The sequence below is a fragment of the Microtus oregoni genome, unplaced genomic scaffold (genome assembly GCF_018167655.1).
Source record: "Microtus oregoni isolate MIOR12 unplaced genomic scaffold, Mior012 000069F_ref0000032, whole genome shotgun sequence".
Classification (NCBI taxonomy): Eukaryota; Metazoa; Chordata; class Mammalia; order Rodentia; family Cricetidae; genus Microtus; species Microtus oregoni.
Genome location: NW_024543976.1, coordinates 8,064,694 through 8,089,316, shown reverse-complemented (window position 1 = coordinate 8,089,316; position 24,623 = coordinate 8,064,694). Strand labels below are relative to the sequence as shown.

The window sequence follows — 24,623 nt, the reverse complement described above, 5'->3', positions numbered from 1 at the left end:
AATTTAAAAAAAAAAGAAAGTAGTATATACATGCATGAAAGCAAAATATTCATGTACATAAAATTAAAAAAAAACCAAAGATATTGCTGTTGCCAAGTGAACTAGAAAAGCAGTCAGATCTTGGGGACAAATTGAGTCAGTTTCTTATTTAAAATTGAATATTGGCTGGGGAAATGGCTCAGTAGATAAAAACACTAGCCATGCAATTTTGAGGACCCCAGCAAACATGTGACAAAACTAAACAGGCAGGCTATAGAGATGGCTCAGTGGTACTGGCTGCTCTTCCAAAGGACCGGGGTTTAATCCCAGCACCCACGTGGTAGCTTACAACTGTAACTCCAACCTAGGGATCCGGCAGTCTGCTGGTCTCCATTAGTGCTAGGCATGTATGCAGACAAAACACTCATACACATAAACATAAATTTAAAAAAAGGAATGAGCTCTACTGTGCCTCATAATAATTAAAAAACGCCAAAACTCCCAGCACTTTAGAGACAGATACAGGAGATCCTAGGATAAGCTGGCTGCTGGACTACTGAGATTGTGAGCTGTCCTCAGGGGGCCTTGTGCCCACACATGCATGTGAAGAACAAAGAAAACACTGGCCCTACTTCTCCACGTAAGGAGCGGAAAGAATCAAAATGAATACTGCATATAAAAGTTCCTTGTAATGTGTAGCCAGCCTGTTCTCTAAATTGTTAATAAGCATTGAATTATCTAAGTGGATTTATATTTTTGTTTTGCTTTGTTATGGCTGTGCCTGCTCTGCCATTTGTCTTAGTGTTATTGGTGAAGAAACTAGAAATGTTTCTTGTACATAAGATAATAATTGAGAAAAGGCAACAGCAGCATAATTTAGTATTTTTTATAGCAGGAAGTATGTTTGAGTATTTGGTGTCTTATCTTTTTTTAGAATGATCTTGAAATACTACTTAATTCTCCTAGTCATTTCCAACACTGAGGACTCTGCCCAATAAAAACATTTAATCTTTTTATTGCAAACAGTTAAGGAGGAAGGAGAAAAAGACCCAGGGAGGTTGACAAGGATATCTGCTGGTAGCTAGGGCTCAGTTTTTCTCTAGCCTTGTTCCTTAAAGAGCCCTTAGCTCCAGGAGGTCGGGAACAGAGCTGTGATTTCAAGCCTGGGTTTCTGATTTTTTTCCACCAAATATATTTTCGTTTTTAATGGTTAAGAGAACCACAAAGAAATATGAAGGAAGCCGGGCAGTGGTGGCTCACGCCTTTAATCCCAGCACTTGGGAGGCAGAGGCAGGTGGATCTCTGTGAGTTTGAGGCCAGCCTGGTCTACAAGAGCTAGCTCCGGGACAGGCTCCAAAGCCACAGAGAAACCCTGTCTCGGGGGGAAAAAAAGAAATATGAAGGAAAATACGTTTAGGAGTAGGCATTAGGTAGGTGATACAATATGCACCTAACCTGTGAGCTCTTGGGGTCAATCCTTAGCGCCATACAAATTTATACAATCAACTCTAATGGGTTATAGTGCCCCCTGTGACTTCTGTAATTATTCCCACTCGGGAACACATGTTCATAATGAGAAGCTAAAACAGGCAATTTTTATTCTGTACCTAGCTACATTCCCTATTCCAGGTTATTTGGGCAGTTTCTGGTTTTTTTTTTTTTTTTTTTTTTTTTTAGACAGGGTTTCTCTGTAGCTTTGGTGCCTGTCCTGGAGCTTTTGTAGACCATGCTGTCCTCGAACTAGCAGAAATCCACCTGCCTCTGCCTTCCAAGTGCTGGGATTAAAGGTGTGCGCCACCACCGCCCGACTTTGGACAGTTTCTTTAAACAGTGAAGGGTCACAAGTGCTCCATGAACTACTTTAGTGGATTGGGTTAGTCAAGGGCTAGCACTGTGAATAAGACCTACTACACTGTTACTAGTGGTGGAACAGCAGATTCTAAGGAGTCACGTGCCCGAGGCTGTGCTCTCAGATCTGACCTTCCGTGTCTTTTCGAGGCATCTGAAGGATTGCCAGTAGAGCATCTTAGAAACACAAACCCATTCAGTGTGTGTGTCTAGGTCCCTACAGTTATGTAGCGCTTTAGTAAACAATCAGACCATTTCTTGCCATCAGTGAAGTGAAGTAGCTGTTCCCCTGAAAGGAGCTGGGAGGTTCCTAGGGCATAGTTAGGCCATTAGTTATGCCCAGAGATGTTCTACCTGAAAACGGAGGCCCCAGGGACCGCGGGCCTGTTCGGAGGTTAGTATATGAAGTATCAGATCTGGGGTTTCCCCTTGTAAGCAACTTGGTTTCACGTTACCTCTCCCTGCAGGAGATCAACGAGACAAGACGGAAGCATGAAACACGTTTGGTGGAGGTGGACTCTGGGCGCCAGATTGAATATGAGTACAAGCTGGCCCAGGCTCTGCAGGAGATGAGGGAGCAGCATGATGCCCAAGTGAGGCTGTACAAGGAGGAGCTGGAGCAGACCTACCACGCCAAGGTGAGCGCTGCGGCTCCGTTTGCACCTCAGGCGTCCTCAAGAAGGCGATTAAGTTTTATTTATCTATTTTATGTGTATAGGTGTTTTGTTTGTACATCTGCATACCAGAAGAAGGCATTGGATCCCATGGAATTATAGAAGGTTGTGAGCTACCATGTGTGTGCTGGAAATTGAACCTGGGTCCTCGGTGAGCAGCCAGAACTCTTAACTGCTGAGCTCTCTTCATCCACAGTGATCCTTTTTAGAAACCAGAACGAGGGTCTGGAGAGATGGCTCAGTGGTTAGGCGCTCGGGCTGCTTGCTCTTCTGGGGCATGAATTCAATTCCCAGCACCCACATGGCAGCTCGTAACTGTCTATAACTGTAGTCCCACGGGATACAGTACTCTCCCTTTGCATTCAGTGTGGCGTACAAGTATACACGCAAACAAAATACCCATACACATAAAATAATGAAAGAAAAAGTTTAAAGAAACTTTAATTAGAAAAAAAGAAGGAGCTGGAGAGATGACTCAGAGGTTAAGAGCACTGACTGCTCTTCCAAAGGTCCTGAGTTCAGTTCCCAGCAACCACATGGTGGCTCACAACCATCTGTAATGAGGTCTGGCGCCCTCTTCTGGCAGGTATGCTTGCAGGCAGAATACTGTATAGCACTGTGTACATAATAATTCTTAAAAAAAATAGAAGAAATGATTCTCTTATTGAGGAATAAACATAATGAATATATTTTTAGTGTGCCTTCATATAGACTAAGTGCTACTAAGATGTAGATGGAAATGGGTTATTCCAGTATTACTAGAAGTAAAAGGTTATGTTTGTGTCGGCGACCACTCACGTCACATCAGAGCAGTTAAGCCTGAAGCATCTTAAATACCGTGCAGTCCCAAGTACTTCTGGAGCCTTTCTGCATCCACATTGCCAAGTGTATGTAGATGTGTTGCTCCTTTGGGTGCCTGTTCTGTTTTATAGAAAGGACAGTGGGAACTCAGACAGTGTTCATTTTAGAAGTGTGCAGACAGCCCACATTCATGAACACATCACATGACACGTCTTGGTTTTGTTTGCAAATGATTTTTCTCTTATGTTAAATGTTAGGTGACTAAATGAAAAATATTAGTTTGAGGCAGAGTTAGACAATCAACGCAGTCATTTAGAATAATTTCCACTGCTCTGCCTCACACTGATCATGTTAGTGCTGGCCCTCTAATGAAGCGAGTTGAAGCCACCCCGCACTTGCTGAGTGCTGGCATTGAGCTAGACAGTTGAAGAGCGGAAGAGCCCCGCAGACTGGATTAGGGAAGAAACATTGAAACACCTTCCCATCTCTAGTTCTCATTCCTTTCTCTAACACATATAGATGGTTTGCTTTACAAACATCACTACAGCCAAGTTTTTATTGTCGTTTGTTAGTGCTACCCTAGACAGTAAGTGTTCAGTGGAATACTGAACTAGATTCATTGAAGTTGTTTAAATCCATAGCTTTAGAAGCCAGTGAGAAAAGACAGTTGTCTGGTGATGGCGTCAGCGGACCAGTCACGATTTTCCTGTTTCATCAGCCAGTTACCGTCAGGGCTTAGGTTGGAAGTGCCTTGGTGAGTCCTGCTTCCTCATTTGTTGATTAAGACTGAAGGCTTCCTGCTCTTACAGCTGGAGAACGCCAGGCTGTCCTCAGAGATGAACACTTCCACGGTCAACAGTGCCAGGGAGGAGCTGATGGAGAGCCGCATGAGGATCGAGAGCCTCTCCTCACAGCTCTCTAACCTGCAGAAAGAGGTGAGTAGGCCTCTGTCTGGGGCAGAGTGGGAAGTTCACTGGAAGGCTGGCCACCTGTCATCACATAAATATCCTGTAGCTTGGTGCACACCATCAGTCCCGGCACCTGAGAGACAGGTACAAGGACTGCAAATTCAAGGCCAGCCTGGATTAGATAGTGAATGCATGGCCAGCCTGGGCTATGTAATGAGATCTGTCTCAAAATCCCCCCTCCTTCCCAAAACACCTGAACAGCACCTTATTCCTAATTATTTAGGGGGTTATGTGGCGACCTGGATCCCACTCTGCACACATACACCATTGGTGTGCTGAGACAGTGCTCAGTCTCACCTCTGCGGCCCTGCTCCCACTCTGGACACACACACCCATGGTGTGTCACGATGATAGTGCTCAGTCTCACCTCTGCGGCCCTGCTCCCACTCTGGACACACACACCCATGGTGTGCCACGATAGTGCTCTGTCTCACCTCTGCGGCCCTGCTCCCATTCTCTTCTTCTCTTCACACTTTGAAAACAAAATGAAAGAAAACAAAATTGTGGGTGAAATGCCTTTTCCCCCCCTTGCAATTGAAATTACTTAATGGTTATGAATCTCTGCATCCATTAGTAAGCCACTGGCCTCAACTTACCCATAAAGCTCAGTGACAGGTGACTGCATTTCTGTTTGTTGATGGGAAGCTGCCGTGGCGGCATGGCTCCAGGTGAAGTGAATGTAGGCCTGGATGTGGCTCTGAGTCAGTTTCACACAGAGCGATGCTGGGTAAATAAAGCTGACACGTGGAATCACGTGGATTCAACAAACATTGCCGCTCTCTTTAGTTATGTGGGAAGTAATTCCAACTTTTGTTTTCTTTCCTTTCCTGAGCAGAGAAACTTGTTTAAACTTTATGCTATTTATTGAGCAAACTTTTCTGTTTCTTTTCTCTTTCTTTCTTTTTTTTTTCTTTCTTTCTTCCTTTCTTTCTACCAAAATCTTCTTAGAGGTATAAAAGCATTTATTGTGAGCTTTGGAAAGTGAAACAGAAAGCAGTCACCTGAAATAGGGCAATAAATAGCCAAAACGGATTTTTATGTGGCTGCCTGTGCTCTTTATTACTCGTGTCATAAAGCTTTCCATTATCTCAGAATTAGTCTGGAGTTTGTCCTGCTAGGAGTTTGAACTTTTCATCTAGCAATGATCAAGCCACAGACCATGGCGAGTTTAATGACTTGCCCAGAGGCGTCAGGATACCAAAGGGTTTTTCTCTTCCTTCCCAGGATTCTTTCATACCCAACTCTTGTTGAAAATGTTCTTTGAGGAATTTGTTCTCTGTTGCACCTTCTGCCTCAGTCCTCTTGGGCTGCCCAACAAAATGTTATAAACTGTGCACACATGTGTGCACACATGCCCCCCCCCCCCAATCTTGGGTCTTCATGGTTGCTTGTCGAGCACGTCACTCACTGAGCTAGTTGCATAGGCCCTGGTTCAGGATTGGGAAGGCTAAGACCAGGGAGGACTGAATGGTGAGACTATTTCCATTTCCTTAGATCAGACTGTATCATGTCTTCTCGTGGTTGGAAGGCAAATACACATACTACTGAGAGCCTGTTTTATGAAAGTACTAACTCTCGTTGGGAGGAATCAACAGAAAGATCGTCTCTCTTAGTTCTGCCATCTTGGAGAGTAGGATTTTCAACATGTGACTTTGGGGCAACATTAACTGGTAGCTTCTGGAAATGGACCATTGTGCTCCTTCCATGAGTTGATCAATACCAGCCACTCACCACTCCTCATCAGATGGTGCTTGCATTTGGCTTCACTTTTCTTGAGGCTGATCTTTGTTTTATAGCCTAGGAGGCAGAGACTGACTGTGGTTAAATAGTGGTAGGTCTGGGGACTTGAATCAGGTCTAGGTCCTGACCCAGTTTCAATCTTTTCCTTGTTTCTCTGCTGTTTTTACTCCTTCCCTATAAGTGCCTTCAGGTTGGTGGATTTTAAGCTGCCATCCTTGGGGTTTCTAGGAGTCTACTGCCCTAGTAAACAAGCTCCAGCTAGGTTCTACTTTATCAGGGCAGAGGGAATCTTTTCTTCTAGGCAGTACTGATAGCTTTTATGTGGAGGAATAAATGAAGACATTCACACATACATGTACGTGTAGTGTAGTCCTCAAACTTGCTGGGTACATGGGCAGGCTTCAGACTTGCCCAGTCTTCCTGCCTTATACTCCAAGTACTGGGATTGCAGGTATGTGCCACTGTATCCAGCTTGATAAGAGGTTTTGGTGATTGTTTTCCATCTTAGAAAAGAGAACAACAACAAAATACCTGCTTAGTGCTCTTCTGTTGTGTGTCTCAGTGTGTTGAGTCATGGTAGTTTCATCATGCTGCTGTTGGGACATAAGGCTTTCCTCCGGCCAATGTGACCCATCACTTATGACGTTCTTACATTTCAGATTGAAGCAACCTTCAAGAAATACTTTTAGAAGATAGGTTTAAGTGTATAGCGATATTGTTTTGGCACTAGGAATTTTGTACTTATGTTTGATCTGAGTCTGCCTGCCTTACAAGAGTCTACAGTGGCCACCAGAGACAAGTGGCTCTGGTTTTCTAACACCCAGCTCTGGGAACTATTACTGCATCTGCATCATAAATGAATCAGACCACTGTGTTATGAATTTTAAGTAAGACTGGGAGCTAGCACAAGGACTCAGTAGTGGTTAAGTGACTTAGTGTTCTCTTTGAAGATCCGGGTTTGGTTCCCAGAACCCAAAGTACAATTCAAAGCCATCTGAGTCCAGGCTCAGGGAATCTGTCACTCCTTTCTGACCTTTGTTGTCACCGGGCACTCATCTCATGGTCTATATACATGATTGCAGACAAAACACCCAGATCCATAAAAATAAATGAAGCTTAAATATAAATCTGAGATCATCGATGTCTGGCATAAAGTTGTAAAGTTGAGGCAGGATCTGGAGGTAAGCTTGTTCCATCCCTTTGTTGTATAGTGTGGGTGCTGGCTTAGGCTAGCCACAGCTGTCCAGGAATGAATGGCAGATCTAGGGGCATTTGGGTCTGACCTTTTTTTACGTGTCTACAAAGGTGTAACCAGATAGTTAATGTAAAACTTAAACATTTCCATTTAAAATAATGAAACAACTCATAGTGGTTTAAGAAGGTTTTATACCTAGGTTGATTTTTCACTCTTAATTCTGCATTGTCAAAAGCACTGTGCGGTAGAGACATTTGGTTTCGATGCATTGTCTCGGTGCTAACTTGTTGAATTTCTTCCCATTTATTTATTGTATGTGCATGTATGTGTGCTTGTGTACCATGGCACACATGTGGAGGGGAGAGGATGATGTGTGTGGGAGCTGAGTCTATCTCCTCCTTCCATGGGGATTCTGGGGATTGAACCTCAGAGGACAAGTACCTTCTGCCCTCTGAGGCATTGCACAGGCCCGGCCCTCCATTCAGGGTTTGTTTTGTGGCTCACTGTGTCCTCTGCATCCCACATGTGAAATAAAGTGAAGAGATTCAGGACTGGGCATTTTGAATTTTGCTTGTTTAGAAAGGAACTAGAGGCCAAGTGGACCCCTTCCAGCATGGTTCCTCAGTGCAGTTCAGTGGAGGATCCGAGGCAGCCGTATGGTCTCCCTCTCTTTGGCTGTACCCTCAGTAGCTGATTTGTGTGGAGGTCAGAGGCTGCTTTCTGGAGTTGGTTCCTCCCCCTTTCACCCTGTGGGTTCCAGGCATGGAACTCTGGTTGTCAGGCCTGGTGGCAAGTGCCTTTACTGGCTGTATTGGCCAAATTTTAGATTCAGAGTAACGTAGAAACAGGACAGTCCTGTTGTTTGCTTGCGTTAGCATCTTGAGTTACCACAGGACATTGGTCAAATGCAGAAACTGGCAGCTGTGTATTGCTGTTGACTAGACTGTAGACTACATGGGTTCTGCCAATTTTTCTCTTGTTGCCTTCTTTCTGTTCCAGGGAACCACATACTTCCTACTTTCCTGGTCTACAGTCTTGTAGGATATGCCTGTTTTTTTCTTTTTCTTTTTTTTTTGTTTTTTCATGGCTTTGAGTTTCAAGGAGAATGGGCCTGGTGTTCCTCTAGCTACTCTTGAGTCTGGGTTTGCCTAGTGCTTGTCACATGATTGGCCAGGCTGTGGGTTTCAGGTGACCATCACTGGGGATGTGTGACTGGTGGCGGTTACCAGCTGTCTTTTACTGTCGATAGTCAGTGGTCTTTATTTTCTGCTGTCTGGCCCACCAAGACAAAAATTAATAAGTTCCATGTCCTAGTTATAAAACTGCTCTATCAAAGCCACCGAGCCACCTCTCTAGCTCGACCACTCTTGGAGGTTTTGTTTTCCTGTGTTGCTGGGGATTGAACCCAGGACCTTGTGCATTTTATGCAGGGACTCCACTGAGCCACAACTCTAGGATCATCTATTTCCTGGTTTTAAAATATACTTTCTGTTTACCATAAATTTTCTGTGTCCCAGCCATAGAATCAAATATTTCTCCAAGAAGTTTTCTTTACCGGATAATGGTTTGTGAGATCTGGACACGAGAGTGCTATTCCTGTGTCTGCTTCTGGGTCCTCATAGGACAGAGTTAGCGCTGGCCCCCAACACCCACACCTGTGTATCTGAGCATTTTCATGGAGCAGGTTATACACTCCCCAACACACATTTGGACCCCCATAGAGCAGGATACCCCCCCCCCTGGGCCTTGTAGAACAGGCTGTTTACCCCCCCCCCCCCCCACACACATCTGGGCCTTCTCCTAGAATGGACATGAGGTGCAGGTGTGCATGCCTGAGCAAACACACAGTATGCTTTTGGTGTTGGTAACTGCTTCCTGGCCATCTTATGAAATAGATTGTGCACGCACATGCCTTCTCATAGAACAGGTTATATACCCCTTGTGCACACATGCACATGCTAATTTAGCATAGCCATAATCTGTAATTGTTTTTCTGTCTAGTCATATGTACTTATATTAAGTTTTTGTTTTAATTTTTTGAGACCAGATTTCTCTGAAGCTTTGGAGCTTGTCCTGGAACTTGCTCTATAGACCAGGCTGGCCTTGAACTCACAAAGATCCGCTTGTCTCTGCCTTCAAGTGCTAGGATTAAAGGCGTGCACCACCACTACACAGTGTATTTATATTAATATTAAGTTAAGCAGAAATTCATGCACTTGTCTCATAATACTGCAGGGTTATTTTTTTTGGCTTCTCACCTGTTTGTAACCTCTGTCTGGGAAATTTTGTTTTTATCATCTAGTTACTTGTTGAGCCCCAATATGTGCTTAAAATTTTGAGCCAGTACTTATTCAAGGAATAAATTCTAATAGTGCAGTATTTAGTACAGTGTCTTTAAATTTAACTTTGTTCACAGTAAGTCCCTGTCTCTGCCACTGGTGTGGATACTTGGGATTCTGAGGGCCTTGGCTTCCATCATTCTTTTTGAGCTGATTACCCCTGTCATTTCCTGAGGCTACTGAGAGGAATTCTGTCATGGAGAATGATTACCCAGTGAGCTACAAGGTTTTGAGGATGAATTTCATGGTGTAGAATGTGATTTTTTTTTTTTTAACTCTGTAGGCCAGATACAGCTTCTGTATTTCTGGTAACGTTTTTATACATATCACCATGTAGCACAGGGCATGGTGGGACTACCCTAAAGAGACTGGCACATTCAATACGGTAGCCAGACCGTTTTCTTTGGTTTTTAGAAGGTGCCCTAGCAGTGTGTCAAAGCTTGCTCTCACATAGCCAGCACTGTTCCCTTTGGCGTGAGGACCCTGCAGGAAAGTCAGACTCGGGCTCCACAGCTGTAGGGGAAATGTTCATTTGGCCAGTACTGACAACTTACCCATACATTTCCAAACTTTAATTTGAGAAATAGTTCTTTTTAGGCTTTTGTTACCCAAAGCTTTTATAAGAGCTGTGTTTTATATTTTAAGGAGTTGGGATTTAATTTCTCACAGTCAGGATCTTTTGAGCTCTGAGTTGGAGCTCCTGCAAGGCTGTGTTTGCTCAGTTCAGGAGATGGTTTGAAATAGCTGCCTTGTACTCGTGTTGGAATGGTCCTGGAAAGTGAATGTGCTCCTTTGACTCTGAAGTCTAGAGCGTGTTTGGAAAGGATTCAAGAACTGGAAGACATGCTTGCTAAAGAGAAAGACAACTCTCGCCGCATGCTGTCTGACAAAGAGAGAGAGATGGCGGAGATAAGGGACCAGATGCAGCAGCAGCTGAATGATTATGAGCAGCTGCTTGACGTGAAGCTGGCCCTGGACATGGAGATCAGCGCCTACCGGAAACTCTTAGAAGGCGAGGAGGAGCGGTAAGGTTCTTTGGCATCCCCAGGCCCACAAGCTGGGTTTGGCGCTCTCTCTCTCTCTCTCTCTCTCTCTGTATTTTACAACTGCCTTAATTCAAAGCCTGTCTTCTGTCTCATTAAGACATTTATCATTTGTCTTAATGAACAAAACAGCCCATCTAGGATTTACTATCCATGCAAGGAACTCAAGCATTCCATCCAGTGCTCAGGAGATCTCTGAGTTCAAGACTAGCCAGGGCTACATAGAGAAACCCTATCTTGAAAAACAAAACAAAAATAAAACCTAGTATATTCTCCAACATGAATAACACAACTATTCTAAGTGGTTTACATGTCTTTCGGTACATATTTCCAAATGTATTACACGGAATGAAATTGCATTATTAAATGCTCTCACTTGTAAGGAAAAGAAAACATTTCTTTTAAAAAGGAAAAAAGTGACTTTGAAATTTTCCGTTATCAGTTTTAAATAGAAATAGACATTTTCTTTAAAGATTCATTTATTATGAATAGTGTTCTGCCTGCATGTATGCTTGCACACCAGAGAGGCCATTAGATCTCATTACAGGTGGTTGTGAGCCACCATGTGGTTGCTGGGAATTGAACTTGGGACCTCTAGAAGAGCAGCCAGTGCTCTTAACCTCTGAACCATCTCTCCAGACCCTAGAAATAGACCTTCATTTATTGTTATTACTTTAAATATCAAGTGGGCTCTTTAATTGGAGATCTCAATTGCTTTAGTAATGTGATATGAATATCCCAGCATGACTGGATGTTGCTTTAGGTAAGACATTTATTGGTCTTGTCTAACATGGTGAGGGATTCCTTGCTTTAGAAATGCCCGTGGAGACCAAAGCCTAAGTGAGGCAGAACTTTTCTTCTCTGTGCAGGTTAAAGCTCTCTCCAAGTCCTTCTTCCCGGGTGACCGTGTCCAGAGCGTCGTCCAGTCGCAGCGTCCGCACCACTCGAGGAAAGCGGAAGAGGGTCGACGTGGAAGAGTCAGAGGCGAGCAGTAGTGTTAGCATTTCCCACTCAGCTTCCGCCACCGGGAATGTGTGCATTGAAGAGATAGATGTTGATGGCAAGTTTATCCGCTTGAAGAACACTTCTGAACAGGTAAAGGATGGACCTATCTCCCCGGGTCTGGTTTGCAAACTGCTGTGGAGAGCAATGCTATTCACCGTGTGTGCTTCCGTCTTAAAGACTTTCGTGGCATAAAGGTTTTCTTTGTTCTTTTTTGTTTGGTTTTGGTTTTCTGAGACTTGGCTATCCTGGAACTCACTCTGTAGCCCAAGCTGGCCTCAATCTTACAGAGATCTCTCTGCCTCTGTTTCCTGAGTGAAGGGGTTAAACGCATATGCCAGATTTTCTTTGTTCTTTTTATGTTTATTTATTATGGTGTAGGGTTGGTGTCCATGTGCTGGGTATGGAGGTCAGAGGAGTCGCCTCTCCTTCCACCGTGTGAGGTTCTGGAATTGAACTCAGATTACCAGCCTTGATGGCAACTACTGTTACCCATTAAATCACCTTCCCAGCCTAAGATTTTCTTTGTGAATCTGGTTTATAAAGCTGCTTGACCTCTTGCCTAGACTTGGCCCTTTCATGATGGCCTTCCCAAAGATGAAGCAGAAGTTTTCTGCAGCCAGATTGGCATAGTCACAGTTATTAATAAAAGCTTTGTAGAAGGATGTGGATGCAGGCAGGTATGTTGAAGGAGCTTTTTCCTCGCAAAGTTAATGAACAAATGCTCTTTATCTGATTCATATAAACATAGTAATAACATGAATCCACTAGAGGGATTTCTGAGGTTTAGAACCGGGACTCTAGGCTCTCTGGTTCTCATGACGAAACTGAAGATGTAGGTGGTGCTGGAGTTCAGCACAGGGAAGGCAGTGTCACTTGAAGCAAATGTTCAGGGTCCGCTAAAAATTTTGAGCTCACTCCCTTTCTTACCAGACTGTTTAGTAAGTCAGAGACTGGGCTCTGGGCCTGGTTGGCCACGACTTGGAAACAGAGTAGCCACCATTGATTGCTCTAGCTTGGTGTTTCCAGATCCTAGAGGCGTGGCTAGCCTAGAGGGGAGCCTGATTGCTTTGCTGTCTTTCTGCCTCTTTAGCTTTAAACCCTTAGTAACAGTTTTTAAAAAGATTGTTACTTTTGGGCAAAGCTGGCCCAGATGCAGAAGATAAAAAAAAATTTCCCTCTGTCAGCCGAGAGATTGTGTGGTTTAAAACTGAAAGCCATCAGACATTAGTTGTTTTGTTTGTGATTTCATGGCTCAATTTTCTTGTAAGTCATGAGGGCCTGTCTGGTTATGCAGGGAACCCTAGGCTTTGCTGTGTTTTTATCTCTCCCCCTGTTTTGTCCCCTTTAAAATTCAGAACCTTCCTGGTGGGGTGCAATGTTCATGGAGTTACTCTTTACTTGGGGGACAAAGTTCAGTGCCTATCATGGGAAGGCCTTAGTTTCGGAGCCTGTATGGGTTCATGGATCTGATTATTTCATAGTTTTCTGTATTTGTAAAGTAACCTTGTCATATTGTTTGTGAGTAGGATCAACCAATGGGAGGCTGGGAGATGATCAGAAAAATTGGAGACACATCAGTCACTTACAAATATACCTCAAGATATGTGCTGAAGGCCGGCCAGACTGTTACAGTAAGTGAACTCAGTCACTGTTGAACTTCACTGTCTTAATCACAGATAAAATAGTTATAATGGAAAGTGAAACAACAGCTTGGCTGAAAGGTCAACATTTTAGAAAAGGACTGTAAATGTCTTTCCATTAGTAAGTTATTATGTGTGCTGTCAAAGATTAAAAATTCTGCCTTAAGAGTGGTGCAAAGAATTGAATTTTTTTTTTTTTTTGGGGTCTGTGTCAGTGGATATGAAATAGGTCCCTCTTGACTGATGCTTCTACCTAATGCAGTCCAGGATACTGTAGGCATGAAGAATTGTAGGGAGCCAGTACCAGCATCAGCCTAAAGCAGTGGCTGCCTAAATTTCCTTGGACCAACTTTTAACATGTTGATACCTTGGTTGAAGTTGTGGGATTGGATTTCAGCAGCCAGATATTGTTGGCTGCGCATGCCTGCAACTCTTTGACTTGGGAGGTGAAGCCAAACATTGCAAGTTCAAAGCCACCCTGGTCTGCATATTAGCAAGACTTTGTCTCAAATAATATGCTTAAGGTGGAGAGATGGACCAGTTGAGAGCTCTTTCTGCAGCTCCAGCCAGGTGAAATCCCAGCATTCAGGGGAAGGTAGACATGAAAACTCACCACTAGCTGAGGAGCCCTTGGCCTTTGATAGTTGTGGGGAAAAGAGACTCAGTTTCCTTTAATGTCTTTGTGACTCCTCATAGGCTGACCACATTCCAGCTGGGCAACACCAACTGGGCTTGATAGGGAAAGGGAACAAAAGTCATGTAGCTGGGAAGGGCTGGGAGGAGAAGGCAGTAAGGGGAGGAGCTGGGGGCAGGGCAGGAATATGCTCAAATTACTTTGTGTGAAAAATCTCAGGACGAATTAGAAGAAAATAAAAGCCAGGCCTTTAACCCAGGGCTAGGGAGGCAGAGACAGATAGATCTCTGAGTTTGACGAGCCTGGTTTATGGAGTTCCAAGATAGCTAGGGATACACAGAGAAACCTAGTCTTAAATCCAGAAACACCCATTTGCTGCTTTTCCTGAGGACTAGTTTCAGTCCCAGCACCCATATTAGGTGACTTAAAAACCACCTGTGGACCTGGTCTACAAGAGCTAGTTCCAGGACAGGCTCCAAAACCACAGAGAAACCCTGTCTCAAAAAACCAAAAAAAAAAAAAACAAAAAAAAAAACAAAACCACCTGTGGATTCAGCTCTAGGAGACCTGACACCTGCCCTCTTCTGGACTTCTGAAGGCACCTACACAGATGTACAAATGCAAACAAACAGACCACTGTCCCTCAAAAATGTCCTCCCAGGCAGGGATCGTGTAGCAAGGGACCATTTGTTTTGTTCCCGGCTGCCTGGCAGCTCAGATCCGAAATAACCACACAGATACTGTATTAATTAAATCACTGCATGGCCCATTAGCTCTAGCTTCTTATTGACTAACTCTTATATCTTAATTTAACCTATCCCCATTAATCTGTGTATTGCCACGTGTCAGTGGCTTACTGGCAAAGTTTCAGTGTCTGTCTCCTTTCTCCCAGCATTCAGTTTAGTTTTCCTTGCCTACCTAAGTTCTGCCCTATCAATAAGCCAAGGCAGTTTCTTTATTAAACAGTGGTATTCACAGCATACAGAGGGGAATCCCATTTCAGGATAGTACCCTGGTTATTCAGAGTGCTAGGCTTTTGGCATAACATCATTTAAGTTTCTAGATTTTGAGAGGTGGGCTAAATGGCATTCTAATTCTTAGTTCTAACTTAGCTTTCTACCGATATGTTCTAAAGCACATTTAAAATAATAATATGTTGAGTTTTAGAGAAGTGTAAATCAATAGTAAGCAAAAGATTCCTTTGGTTTTACTTAGCAAGCAAATAAAGAAACAGGAAAATCTGTTGTTTATTGTTTTCAAAGAAGGCATTTCGTCCTTGAAGAATGTAGATGTGACTGCTCACTGCTTTCATGGATTCTTAGAAAAATAGCAAGTGCTGTTAAGTGGTGACCACACGTAGAATCCTGGCTCTTGGGAAATGGAGGGCAGGGGTTTACGGCCATTCACAGCTACACAGTGAGTTTGAGGCCAGCCTGGGCTCTATGAGGTCCTGTCTCAAGAAAACAAAAGGTACCTATTTTTAGCACATTTACACCACACGCACACACCCTTCATTTATTTATTTAATTTAATTTTTTTCTTCTTGAGACAAGGTCTCTGTAACCTTGGCTGTCCTGGAACTTGCCCTATAGATCAGAATGGCATTTGAGCTCAGTTTGCCTCTGCCTCCCAAATGTTGGGATTAAAATCTGACACCCCCACACCTGTCTTCCTCTCAATGCCGAGGTCTCCCTCTATCTACAGCCCAGGCTGACTTTTGAAATGATCACAACTCTGTCTTAGCCTCCCACATATTTATAATTTTTCTCGGTACAAACCTTACTATTTAAGATGAAAGGCTCAGAATGCAGGTTAGAACTCTATAAAGTATAGAGAGCTTTGACATCTCTCTGAAAATAGCAGGGGTTAATTTTGTAATAATGGGTGAAAATGAGAACAAATATCCTAACTGCTCTATTCTTCTCTTCAGTAATTATAGCGAGAGAAGATTGCTTGGTTCTTTTGTATGTCGTAGGGAAACTGCATAATGTGTTTAAAAGAATTTGCTATTTTAATTCAGAAGGTTTAGATTTGAATGTTCTCTGGCTCTCGTAATGTGGAGCCATTATGCCAATCATCTGCTTTCCCCGCTGGATGTACTACCCCAGAGACCAACACCATAGGTGTTAGGTAAAAGGACTGTTAGCCTGTGAGATAATACCGTAGGTGTTAGGTAGAAGGACTGTTGCCTATGATATAACGCAGTGCATTTTTTCTTTAGTAGCTCTCATTGTGATCAGGTTTTTGGGACATAGTAGTGAGGGAGATTTCCCAGACATTGTACAAGGCAAATGCAGGATCAGCCCAAATACCAAGAGCTGAGATGAAAACCCTATGTATGCTTTTAAAAATTTATTGTTAGTTTTTTTTTTTTTTTTTTTTTTGCGACAGGGTTTCTCTATAGCTTTGCAGCCTGTCCTGCAACTCGCTCTGTAAGCCAGGCTGGCCACAGAACTCACAAGAGATCCCACCTGCCTCTGTCTTATGAGTGCTGGGATTAAAGGTGTATGCCACCACCGCCCAGCCTTGTTAGGTTTTAAAAACTTAGAGAGATATAAAGTTAATTCTGGAACTGTTTGTTGTTCAGAGTATAGTATCAAAGCAGGTCATAGTGGGACCCGCCTTTAATCTCAGTACTGAGGAGACAGAAGCAGGCGGATCTATGAGTTCGAGGTCAGCCTTGTCCACATGAGCTCTAGGACAGTCAGGGCTACACAGAGAAACCCTGTCTCAAAAAACAATCCCTCCCCAAAACAAAAGCAAAACAAAAACTTGTATCAATAAAAAATTTCTTAGTTAAGTGTGTTAACCCTTTCCTCAGTTTGTGAGATGTGGGTGCACAGCATATCTTTTATTTGATTAGCCACATTTCAGGCACTGACACCTCGTATTGACATGTTATTCCTCACACTGAACCAACTGTGTGACTCTGTAGACCAGTGAAAAGTACTGCCAGAAGTACCTAAAGCTGGTTCAGGTCCTGTTGCATTTTCCAGTTATATCTGGTAAATGCGTCTTTCAATTTGTAATGCTCATGGAGATCTTGATACCTCCAGGGGCCTTTCTACCCAGAACTAGAGGAGTAACTTATTATCTGTAGGGTGCACAGGTCCAGTCACCTCCTTGTGGGGGTTTAGGACTGAAACCCCAAAAAGCCTGGTTTTCCTAAGACAGTGACTTAAAGGGAGGAAGTGTGTATAGAGACTCAGAGCCTCCCGCATGAGCTTGAATCTGTCATTTGCATTTTTGGTGATCAAGTCTTTCATAACCAACAACCAGTTCAGTTTTTCTTTATTTGTAATTTTTGAAGATTGGGCTGGCTAAATCTGACTGCGAGGACAGTGAGACCACAGAGGTATAATGGTTTGTCTAGGATTTATCTATTTGTCTAGGTTTTCTTTTCCTTTTAAAAAAGACTGTGTCTTTGTACTGCATAAGGTTTGTCCATGCATATAACCCCCAGGGGCTGACTCCAGATTCCCCGGAACTAGGGTTAGATGTGCTCAAGGGAGCAGCCATGTGGGTGCTGGGAACTGATTCTGGGTTCTCTACAAGAGCAGTGCACATTTCACTGCCGAGCTCTCTTTTCTCTAGCCTTCCCTCGATACTTGAGGTTTCTGATGGCCATTTTTTCCCATTCTGCCTGTTTCCTTCTGCCAAGAAGTACTTTTAAAAATACGGCAGAATTTCCATGCTGATGAGGAAATGGATTTATATCTTTGGTTTATTTCAATAGCAATTATGTTTTACCTGGAGCATTTCCTGTGTTCTCTGTGGACACAATCTGAGATACGCTGGGGCACTGTGACACTGCTTCCAACTGGGGACGAGCCACTCTCCTGCATCTAGACTGTTAGCTATAGAACATCATCTGTTGTTGAAATTGGAGGGGTGTGCACATGTTTGCATGTGTGTCCGTATCTCTTGGAAGGTGGCCCTTGACCCATAGAGAAGAGGTTCTCAACCACTGGAAAACACATTTCTGATGGTATTAGCAATTGAGACACCGTTAGTAGCAAAATTACAGTTAGAAGTAGCAACAAAAATAATTTTATAGTTTGGGGATCACCACAATGTGAGAAACTATCAAAGGGTCACAACATTAGGAAGGGTGAGAACCACTGCCCAAGAGCAGTTAATTGTCAATTGTACCATTGAAGGAGGAGGGGGGGGAACCTCTGTATTGGTCATCACTTCAGCAGCGATCCCACCTGCCATAGGTACCATTGTTGTTCATGTTTGTGGATGAAGACACTAAGGAAACTTGCTTTGGGTCAGCTGTTTTGTGGAGTGGTTAGGCCAGAGTGTGGCAGCTTTACTTCAGGGGCTTGTATGTCCATGTGTTTATCATATGAGGAAGCAGAGGCCTGCAGAAGCTCTGAATTGTGCTGGCCACAGGCAGCTGGGCAGACAGTTCACAGACCATTAGAGGAAGAGTTAAAGTCTCCTCGCGCTGCTGAACTTGACGTGTGAGCCCTGGGCTCCTGGTGTGCTCAAGTCCTTTCTCTCTTCCAGATTTGGGCTGCAAATGCTGGAGTCACGGCCAGTCCTCCAACTGACCTCATCTGGAAGAACCAGAACTCCTGGGGCACTGGTGAAGATGTGAAGGTTATACTGAAAAATTCTCAGGGAGAGGTATGGCCATTCTTCCAGTGCTGCTGTGGCCCCCATTTCACCAGTCCAACGTCTTACCAGAATCCCATTGAAATGTGAAGTGACTGAAGCTTCAGTTAGACCAGAGCTGCCAAGTGATTGATACTGAGTAAATGGAAACTGTCGCACATAGGAAATAGTGCTTTAGAGGGTATTGATTTATTAGCACGGACTAGGGCCCAGTTGTCCTTGTCAGGGTCTGTCTCCACTGCATTCTGACTTTGGGCTTTGAGTGATTTCACCTCTGAATGTTCCACATTTTATCAAAACAGCATCTGATACAGAATGTTTACCTGGTAAATGCTTATGCTGTTAACCTTGTAAATGCTTACACTGTTAGCCTACTAAGTGTTCGTGTTGTCAGCCCTACTATGCTAGCTCTCAGTGCTCAGGAAACTAAGTGTAAGATAGTGGCATGTACCTTTTGGGTACCTTTTTGGTATTTTCTCCATGTGAGCCCTAGGATTCTTGTCAAAGAACTGTAGCTGCATTTGATGTCTGCTGTAGGACTCTGCATTATAATGCTGTTGTTTTGGTTAGGACAGGCTGATGTTTATGGGCTGATTGTGTTTGTAAAGACTGGCTTCACAGAACTGAAGCTTCTGGCTGGGCCTCTAGCTTCCTCCATCCTGCTACACTGATTCAAGTCCACACAGAACCTGTGCAATGCTGCTAGTAATTAGTGCTAATCTGTCCTGCTCCCAGCTCCTGATGGAATGAAAGGTGCTATCTTTGTCTCAGCACAGCTCAGGTGGTCCTGCTGCCACCGTGTCCCTGAGGTGCAGCAGTTAGCCTCCAGCTTCTTTTATTCAGCGTTTGTTTAGCACCTTTTCTTTGCTCAGAGCTAAGATCTTTAAGCAGAGTTCATGTTGAGTTTTATAGAGAATTTAGTATGCCAAGTGACTTGCACAGAATTTTTAGTAACAGAATAGGACAAAAAGCATTAGAAACTGCTCAGCAGGTATTTCAAATTGGATCCCAGTAGCTCCCCTGCAGGAAAAATTGAAGGTCTACTAACTGCTGCTAATTACACAAAATTCACTAGCTAAAGCTGCTGATGGAATGGCTTTTTTAAAAAAAAATCCTTGATACAGCCATGCTGTTCCTTAAGCAAAGGAAAGGGCCTCTTTCCCATGGCTTCTAACTTGAAGTTTGCTATCTTGCTTCTAGGAGGTTGCTCAGAGAAGTACAGTCTTTAAGACAACCATACCCGAAGAGGAAGAGGAGGAGGAAGAGCCCCTTGGAGTGGTTATTGAGGAGGAGCGTTTCCACCAGCAGGTACACTTGATTATAATTCTGATGACATGGTATGGGTGCCCTTGCTTTGCTGTCTGTGGCCCGAGCAGTGGCAGGTCACCACTGGGTGTGCACTCAGCCAAGCAGTGCTCGGGGCAGCCAACCTGGGTGCCCTGGGAAATGGTAGTCTCTTTCAGTTTTGTTTTCTCTTCAGCTTTTGCTTTTGTCACTTGTTTTCTGGTGTAGATAGATAACGTGTTGTGCTGGACATGTATGTTACTTGCAGATGCGTAGATTAGCTCGTGTGCCTTGAAGTTTATTTATTGGATTCTGAAAAGTTTGTGCTACCAAATGAGAGCAGCATTCCCATATAAGCTCAACAGAAAACAGAACCTAGAGTTGCGCTGAGCTTCAGAGCGAAGCCAAATTCATTGCTGTTGTATTAAGTTGCCATTCATTAAGTCATTGTAAGAGTTTAGCTAATGCATGGGTTTGTATAAATCTTCAAATAAACCCCAAATTCAGCTTTAACTAATTAAATTTGGAAAAAATATATATTAATATAACTAATGAGCCTTCAACTTAGATTCTCAAGCTGTCGAGCATGGTCATTAATTGGTCTCTTGTTGTCTGCTTGTCTCCATAATTGTAATCTAAGTTGGCCTTGTTTATTAATCGGTGTTCTGTTGTGAAGAGACACCATGACCAGGGCAACTCTTAAGAAAGAAAATATTTAATTGGGCTTACAGTTTTAGAGTTTAAGTTCATCATTACGGTGGGGAGCGTGGCAGCATGCACAGTGCTGGAGCCGTAACTGGGAGAAACATCCTCATCTGTAAGGGGGAAGTCGATCTGGCGTTGGCTCCTGAACAACTTCCTCCAACTACATACATCCCTTTCAAATAGTCACTCCCTGATGACTACGATGATGTGAGCCTAGGGGAGCATTCTTATCATACTACATTGCCCTCAGCAGACCTCACGTGTGTGACCTCTCGTGGTGGGATTTTCTTCAGTCTGGATGCCTTGTCATTTTGCTGGCGTAGTTAAGGAAAGTATGTTATGCTTGACTTTAATGGAAAACAAGCACCAAGATCCATTTCCTACCATCAGTGGAAGCCTCACAGAGTAGAAGGAAGATAACATTTGAGGACAGTGGTCTGTATGGGTCCTGCCAAGTCACACTGGAGAGGGCATTCGAGGCCTCGAGTGTCACTGTAAACAGTTGTTTTGAAGGATAGGACATTGTTTGGATGAAATGAAAGGACAAAAGATACTGTTTGAGCTACTGTCTTAGGATACACAGGATTGTTTCTTAGTCCCCATGAGTCTGTGGTTTGACTGGGCAGCTGGCAAAGATAGTAAAAACAGCAAATGCTAGGCCTCCCAAAAGCTGGGCCCAGAACCCTTTCTATCTCATTTTCTAGAAGTAAGCCAATGACACCCAGCACTCGGGGGGAAGGGAGGAGTCTTTTTCTTGGTGAAGGAGGGACCAAGAGTTGTGGATGTCTTGTGGTTTTGTGGGTCAGATCCAGGGTGCTCCCGCATGCTAGGGAAGCACCTGCCATTGGGTGTCACAGGATGCCAAGTCATCAGTTTGTCAGCTGTGTCGCTGGGTTTGTGGGAAGGATCAAGTTGAAAGCCTGTTGAGCTCTTGGTTCACATTGCCCAGGCCTGTAGCTTCCACACAGTCTGCAGCAAAGAGAAATGAAATATCAGAATATCACTAGGCAGACTAAGTTAGGGGTTGACTCTGGAGCCACTGAGGAGATAGGTAAATGCAGACTCCGAGAAGAGAGAAGAAAAGAAAAAGTCTGAGGTGTTTTAAGTTTTGCGCTTGTAATCATCATAGATGATAGTAACCTCAGAGTTCAAAACAGCCAAAAGAGGGAAACCCAGCACAGTGGTGGTGATCCAGTACCCCGGAACTGATAACCTTCCGTTTTAGTTCAGTTTAGTTTTTAGTTTAGTTAGGAGCGAGTCACACAGTGAGTGAGTTTTGCAAGTGACGATGAGCAGTGCCTCAGCGCTATAAAGGTTTAAAACCTTTTTATCTTATGTGTATGAATGTTTTACCTGCACATCTGTGCACCTCACCGTGCAGTACCTGGGGAGGCCAGAAGAGGGCATAGGGTCCCCGGAACTGAAGTGGCAGGCATCAGACCTAGGTCCTCCTGGGAGGGCAACAAGTGCTCCTAATGAGCCGTCCATTTCTCCAGCCCCTGTTGCGGCTCTTTAAAAAACACTTTTTAAATTTTTTTCTTATTTATTTAAGACAAAATCTTGCTATGATTGAAACTTCAGCTAACCTGAGTTTCTATTTCACCATGGTGTTTTCAGCTCAGCTACATAGGAGAATTACTTTAAAATTACGAAGTTAAGTGAGAAATTCTTGTTTACTGGCTTTGATCAACTGTTGGTTGTTTGCTTTGTTTTTTGTTTTAAAACCCTGGTGCAGCTAGTGTAGAAGCTCAATTGTGGGATTTGTTGAAGTGAGTCGTTACGATAATGCTAAAAAGAGTGAGCCGTGACCAGGCCTGTTTTAAGTAGGTATGCAGGTCTGTAATCCTTATTTTGTTTTTAGAACATTGTGATATTGTTAATTCTGATTGTACCTTCTGTTTTCCCTCTCAGGGATCCCCAAGAGCATCCAATAGAAGCTGTGCCATTATGTGAACTTGTCCCGTCACCTGTCTTGGTCAGGATAGGAGCATGGTAACCCTGTATACAGTGCAGCGCCTCCTCAGAAGCACACAATATTTTTGTATTTCCTTTATGTGAATTTTTAAGCTGCGAATCTGATGGCCTTAATTTCCTTTTTGACACTGAAAGTTTTGTAAAAGAAATCTTATCCATACACGTTGATGCAAGATGTGAATTATCGACACTGAACTAACTGTACTGTTTGGGAAGGGGCCCTCACGTTTTTGGCATTTTTTTTGTATGTGTGTATGTATTTTTTTTTAAGTTCTTTAAGAAGGGGAGGGGAGGGTAAGTAAGTATACCACTGTGTCTGGATAATTTGAAGACCGCTCTGTCTAGTTGGGCGGTCTGCTCTTGATCAATCTCTGCTATATATAAAACGGTGCTGTTCGGGATGGGGGAAAGCAACTTTTTCAATATATTGAACTTTTGTATGGATTTTTTTTGTAATAAGTGATCAAGGTTACAAATTTTTTTAAATAGAAAAGAGAAGAGACATTTTGTAAGAAGGCAATATTCATCCAGTCATCATGTACGTGCTCTGGATGGAGGTGTTCCACAGAGCTGTTGTCTGTTCAGCTACTTCTCTTAAATTGATTCCTGGGGGGGAGGGGCAGGGGGCTGGGGGGGAAGGGCTCTCCTCAATGCGCTAGTTGTGTTTTTTAAGATAGTGTAACATGCTTAAATTTCTTATGCGACATTAACAAATAAAAGGCTGTTTTACTATTACTCTATTGTCCTTTTAACTCTAGATCAGAGGTTCTCAATCTGCGGATCTCAGCCCTTTTGGGGGGGGTTCAAATGACCATTTCACAGGGGTTTTATATCAGACATCCTGCATATCAGATATTTACATTATGATTCATCATAACAGCAAAATTATAGTTGTTATTATAAAGTAGCGATGAACATGTTATAGTTGGTCACCACAACATGAGGAACTGTATTTTTTTTTTTTTTAGATTTATTTATTTGTTTATACAGTATCCTGCCTGTAGGCCAGAAGAGGGCACTAGATCTCATTATGGGTGATTCTGAGCCACCACGTGGTTGCTGGGAATTGAACTCAGGACCTCTGGAAGAGCAGTCAGTGCTCTTAACCGCTGAGCCATCTCTCCAGCCCGAGAGTCACCGTAGGACTAGGACGGTTGAGAACCACTGCTTTAGACAGATCTTGACAGGGTAGACATGTACTAGTTTTGATTGGCTTGTGTGAATTGGACTTTTATGTTATTTAAATAATATTTTCCCTTTTACATATGACCTCAGTTTCCCCTCCCTCCTCTCCTCCCAGTCCCCTCCCCTCCACCCACAACTGGACTTTTCAGGGATGCATTCAAAATTGAGGAGAGAAATAGATTCCGAGTCAGAGACTCCAGTGCTCTGTTGTCGGTAATGACGATGCTCAATGCTTCCCTTGCTCTTCAGCTTCTCAGCAGTGGATGAAGACACAGAGTAGGTGTGCACAGTGGAGGAGAATAAAATAGACAGGGAAAGAAATGGATTTAGAAATCTCCTCTGGAAGAGTAACTGAATAGCAGCGAGTGCTGTGGCAGGTGGCCTCGCTGTGTGCTCCTCGCTGGGGCATCAGTGTTTGTGGATTTGAGGAGTTTCTGTCCTGTGATTGGTTCATCTTGTAGGAGCGGAATGTCGGAAGCCTCCCTAGAACACATGGATGATATTTCAGAAGCTAACCCAAAGGGTTTGCTCTCCTGAAAATATCCTGCAGAAGGCTGTGTAGAGACTGCCAGCTTTGGCTTGGAAATAACTCAGAAAGCCCCAAATTACTGTGCTCACAGATTTACTGCGTGCACCGCCGCTGCAGACACGAGATAAATGCTGGGTCAGAAATTCTGTCTGCTAAAGCAGATAAAATGATAACTTCTCAACACAGATTTATCTTCTGAATGGCGAGATGGAAGACAGCGAACATGGGTGTGAAATATTTGGTTGCAAGATGGGGTTCTTTACCACCAGATTAATTATGCTATAAAAACCAACACTTTAGACATTAGGGGAATAAATGGCAGTGGTGACACAGTAGAATGTTATTTGATCTGGTGACATTTATAGTAAAGATCCCAGGGTTCGATTCACCAAAGTAGTTTGGAGCTTTGGGCTGTTTTTAGGGGTTGGCTACTCTGAGTCTGTCCTGTGGACTTTGG

At 43.5% G+C, this 24,623-nt stretch overlaps 1 protein-coding gene and 1 long non-coding RNA gene across 2 annotated transcripts in view; one reads left to right on the top strand and one right to left on the bottom strand.

The window, feature by feature from the left end:
• Positions 1–23,021, top strand: part of LOC121440617 (lamin-B1) — a 45,157-nt gene extending 22,136 nt beyond the window's left edge. The window contains exons 4-11 of the mRNA XM_041641391.1: positions 2,295–2,465; positions 4,112–4,237; positions 10,349–10,569; positions 11,457–11,682; positions 13,119–13,223; positions 18,382–18,501; positions 19,690–19,797; positions 22,390–23,021. Coding sequence (XP_041497325.1) covers positions 2,295–2,465; positions 4,112–4,237; positions 10,349–10,569; positions 11,457–11,682; positions 13,119–13,223; positions 18,382–18,501; positions 19,690–19,797; positions 22,390–22,431 — 1,119 coding nt within the window. The 3' untranslated portion in view covers positions 22,432–23,021. The remainder of the gene's footprint in view (positions 1–2,294; positions 2,466–4,111; positions 4,238–10,348; positions 10,570–11,456; positions 11,683–13,118; positions 13,224–18,381; positions 18,502–19,689; positions 19,798–22,389) is intronic.
• Positions 3,857–4,954, bottom strand: LOC121440618. The gene is made up of 3 exons (XR_005973370.1): positions 4,867–4,954; positions 4,705–4,742; positions 3,857–4,225 (listed from the first exon to the last, which is right to left on the bottom strand). It is a non-coding gene; the product is annotated as an uncharacterized LOC121440618 (long non-coding RNA).
• Positions 23,022–24,623: the final 1,602 nt, after the last annotated feature.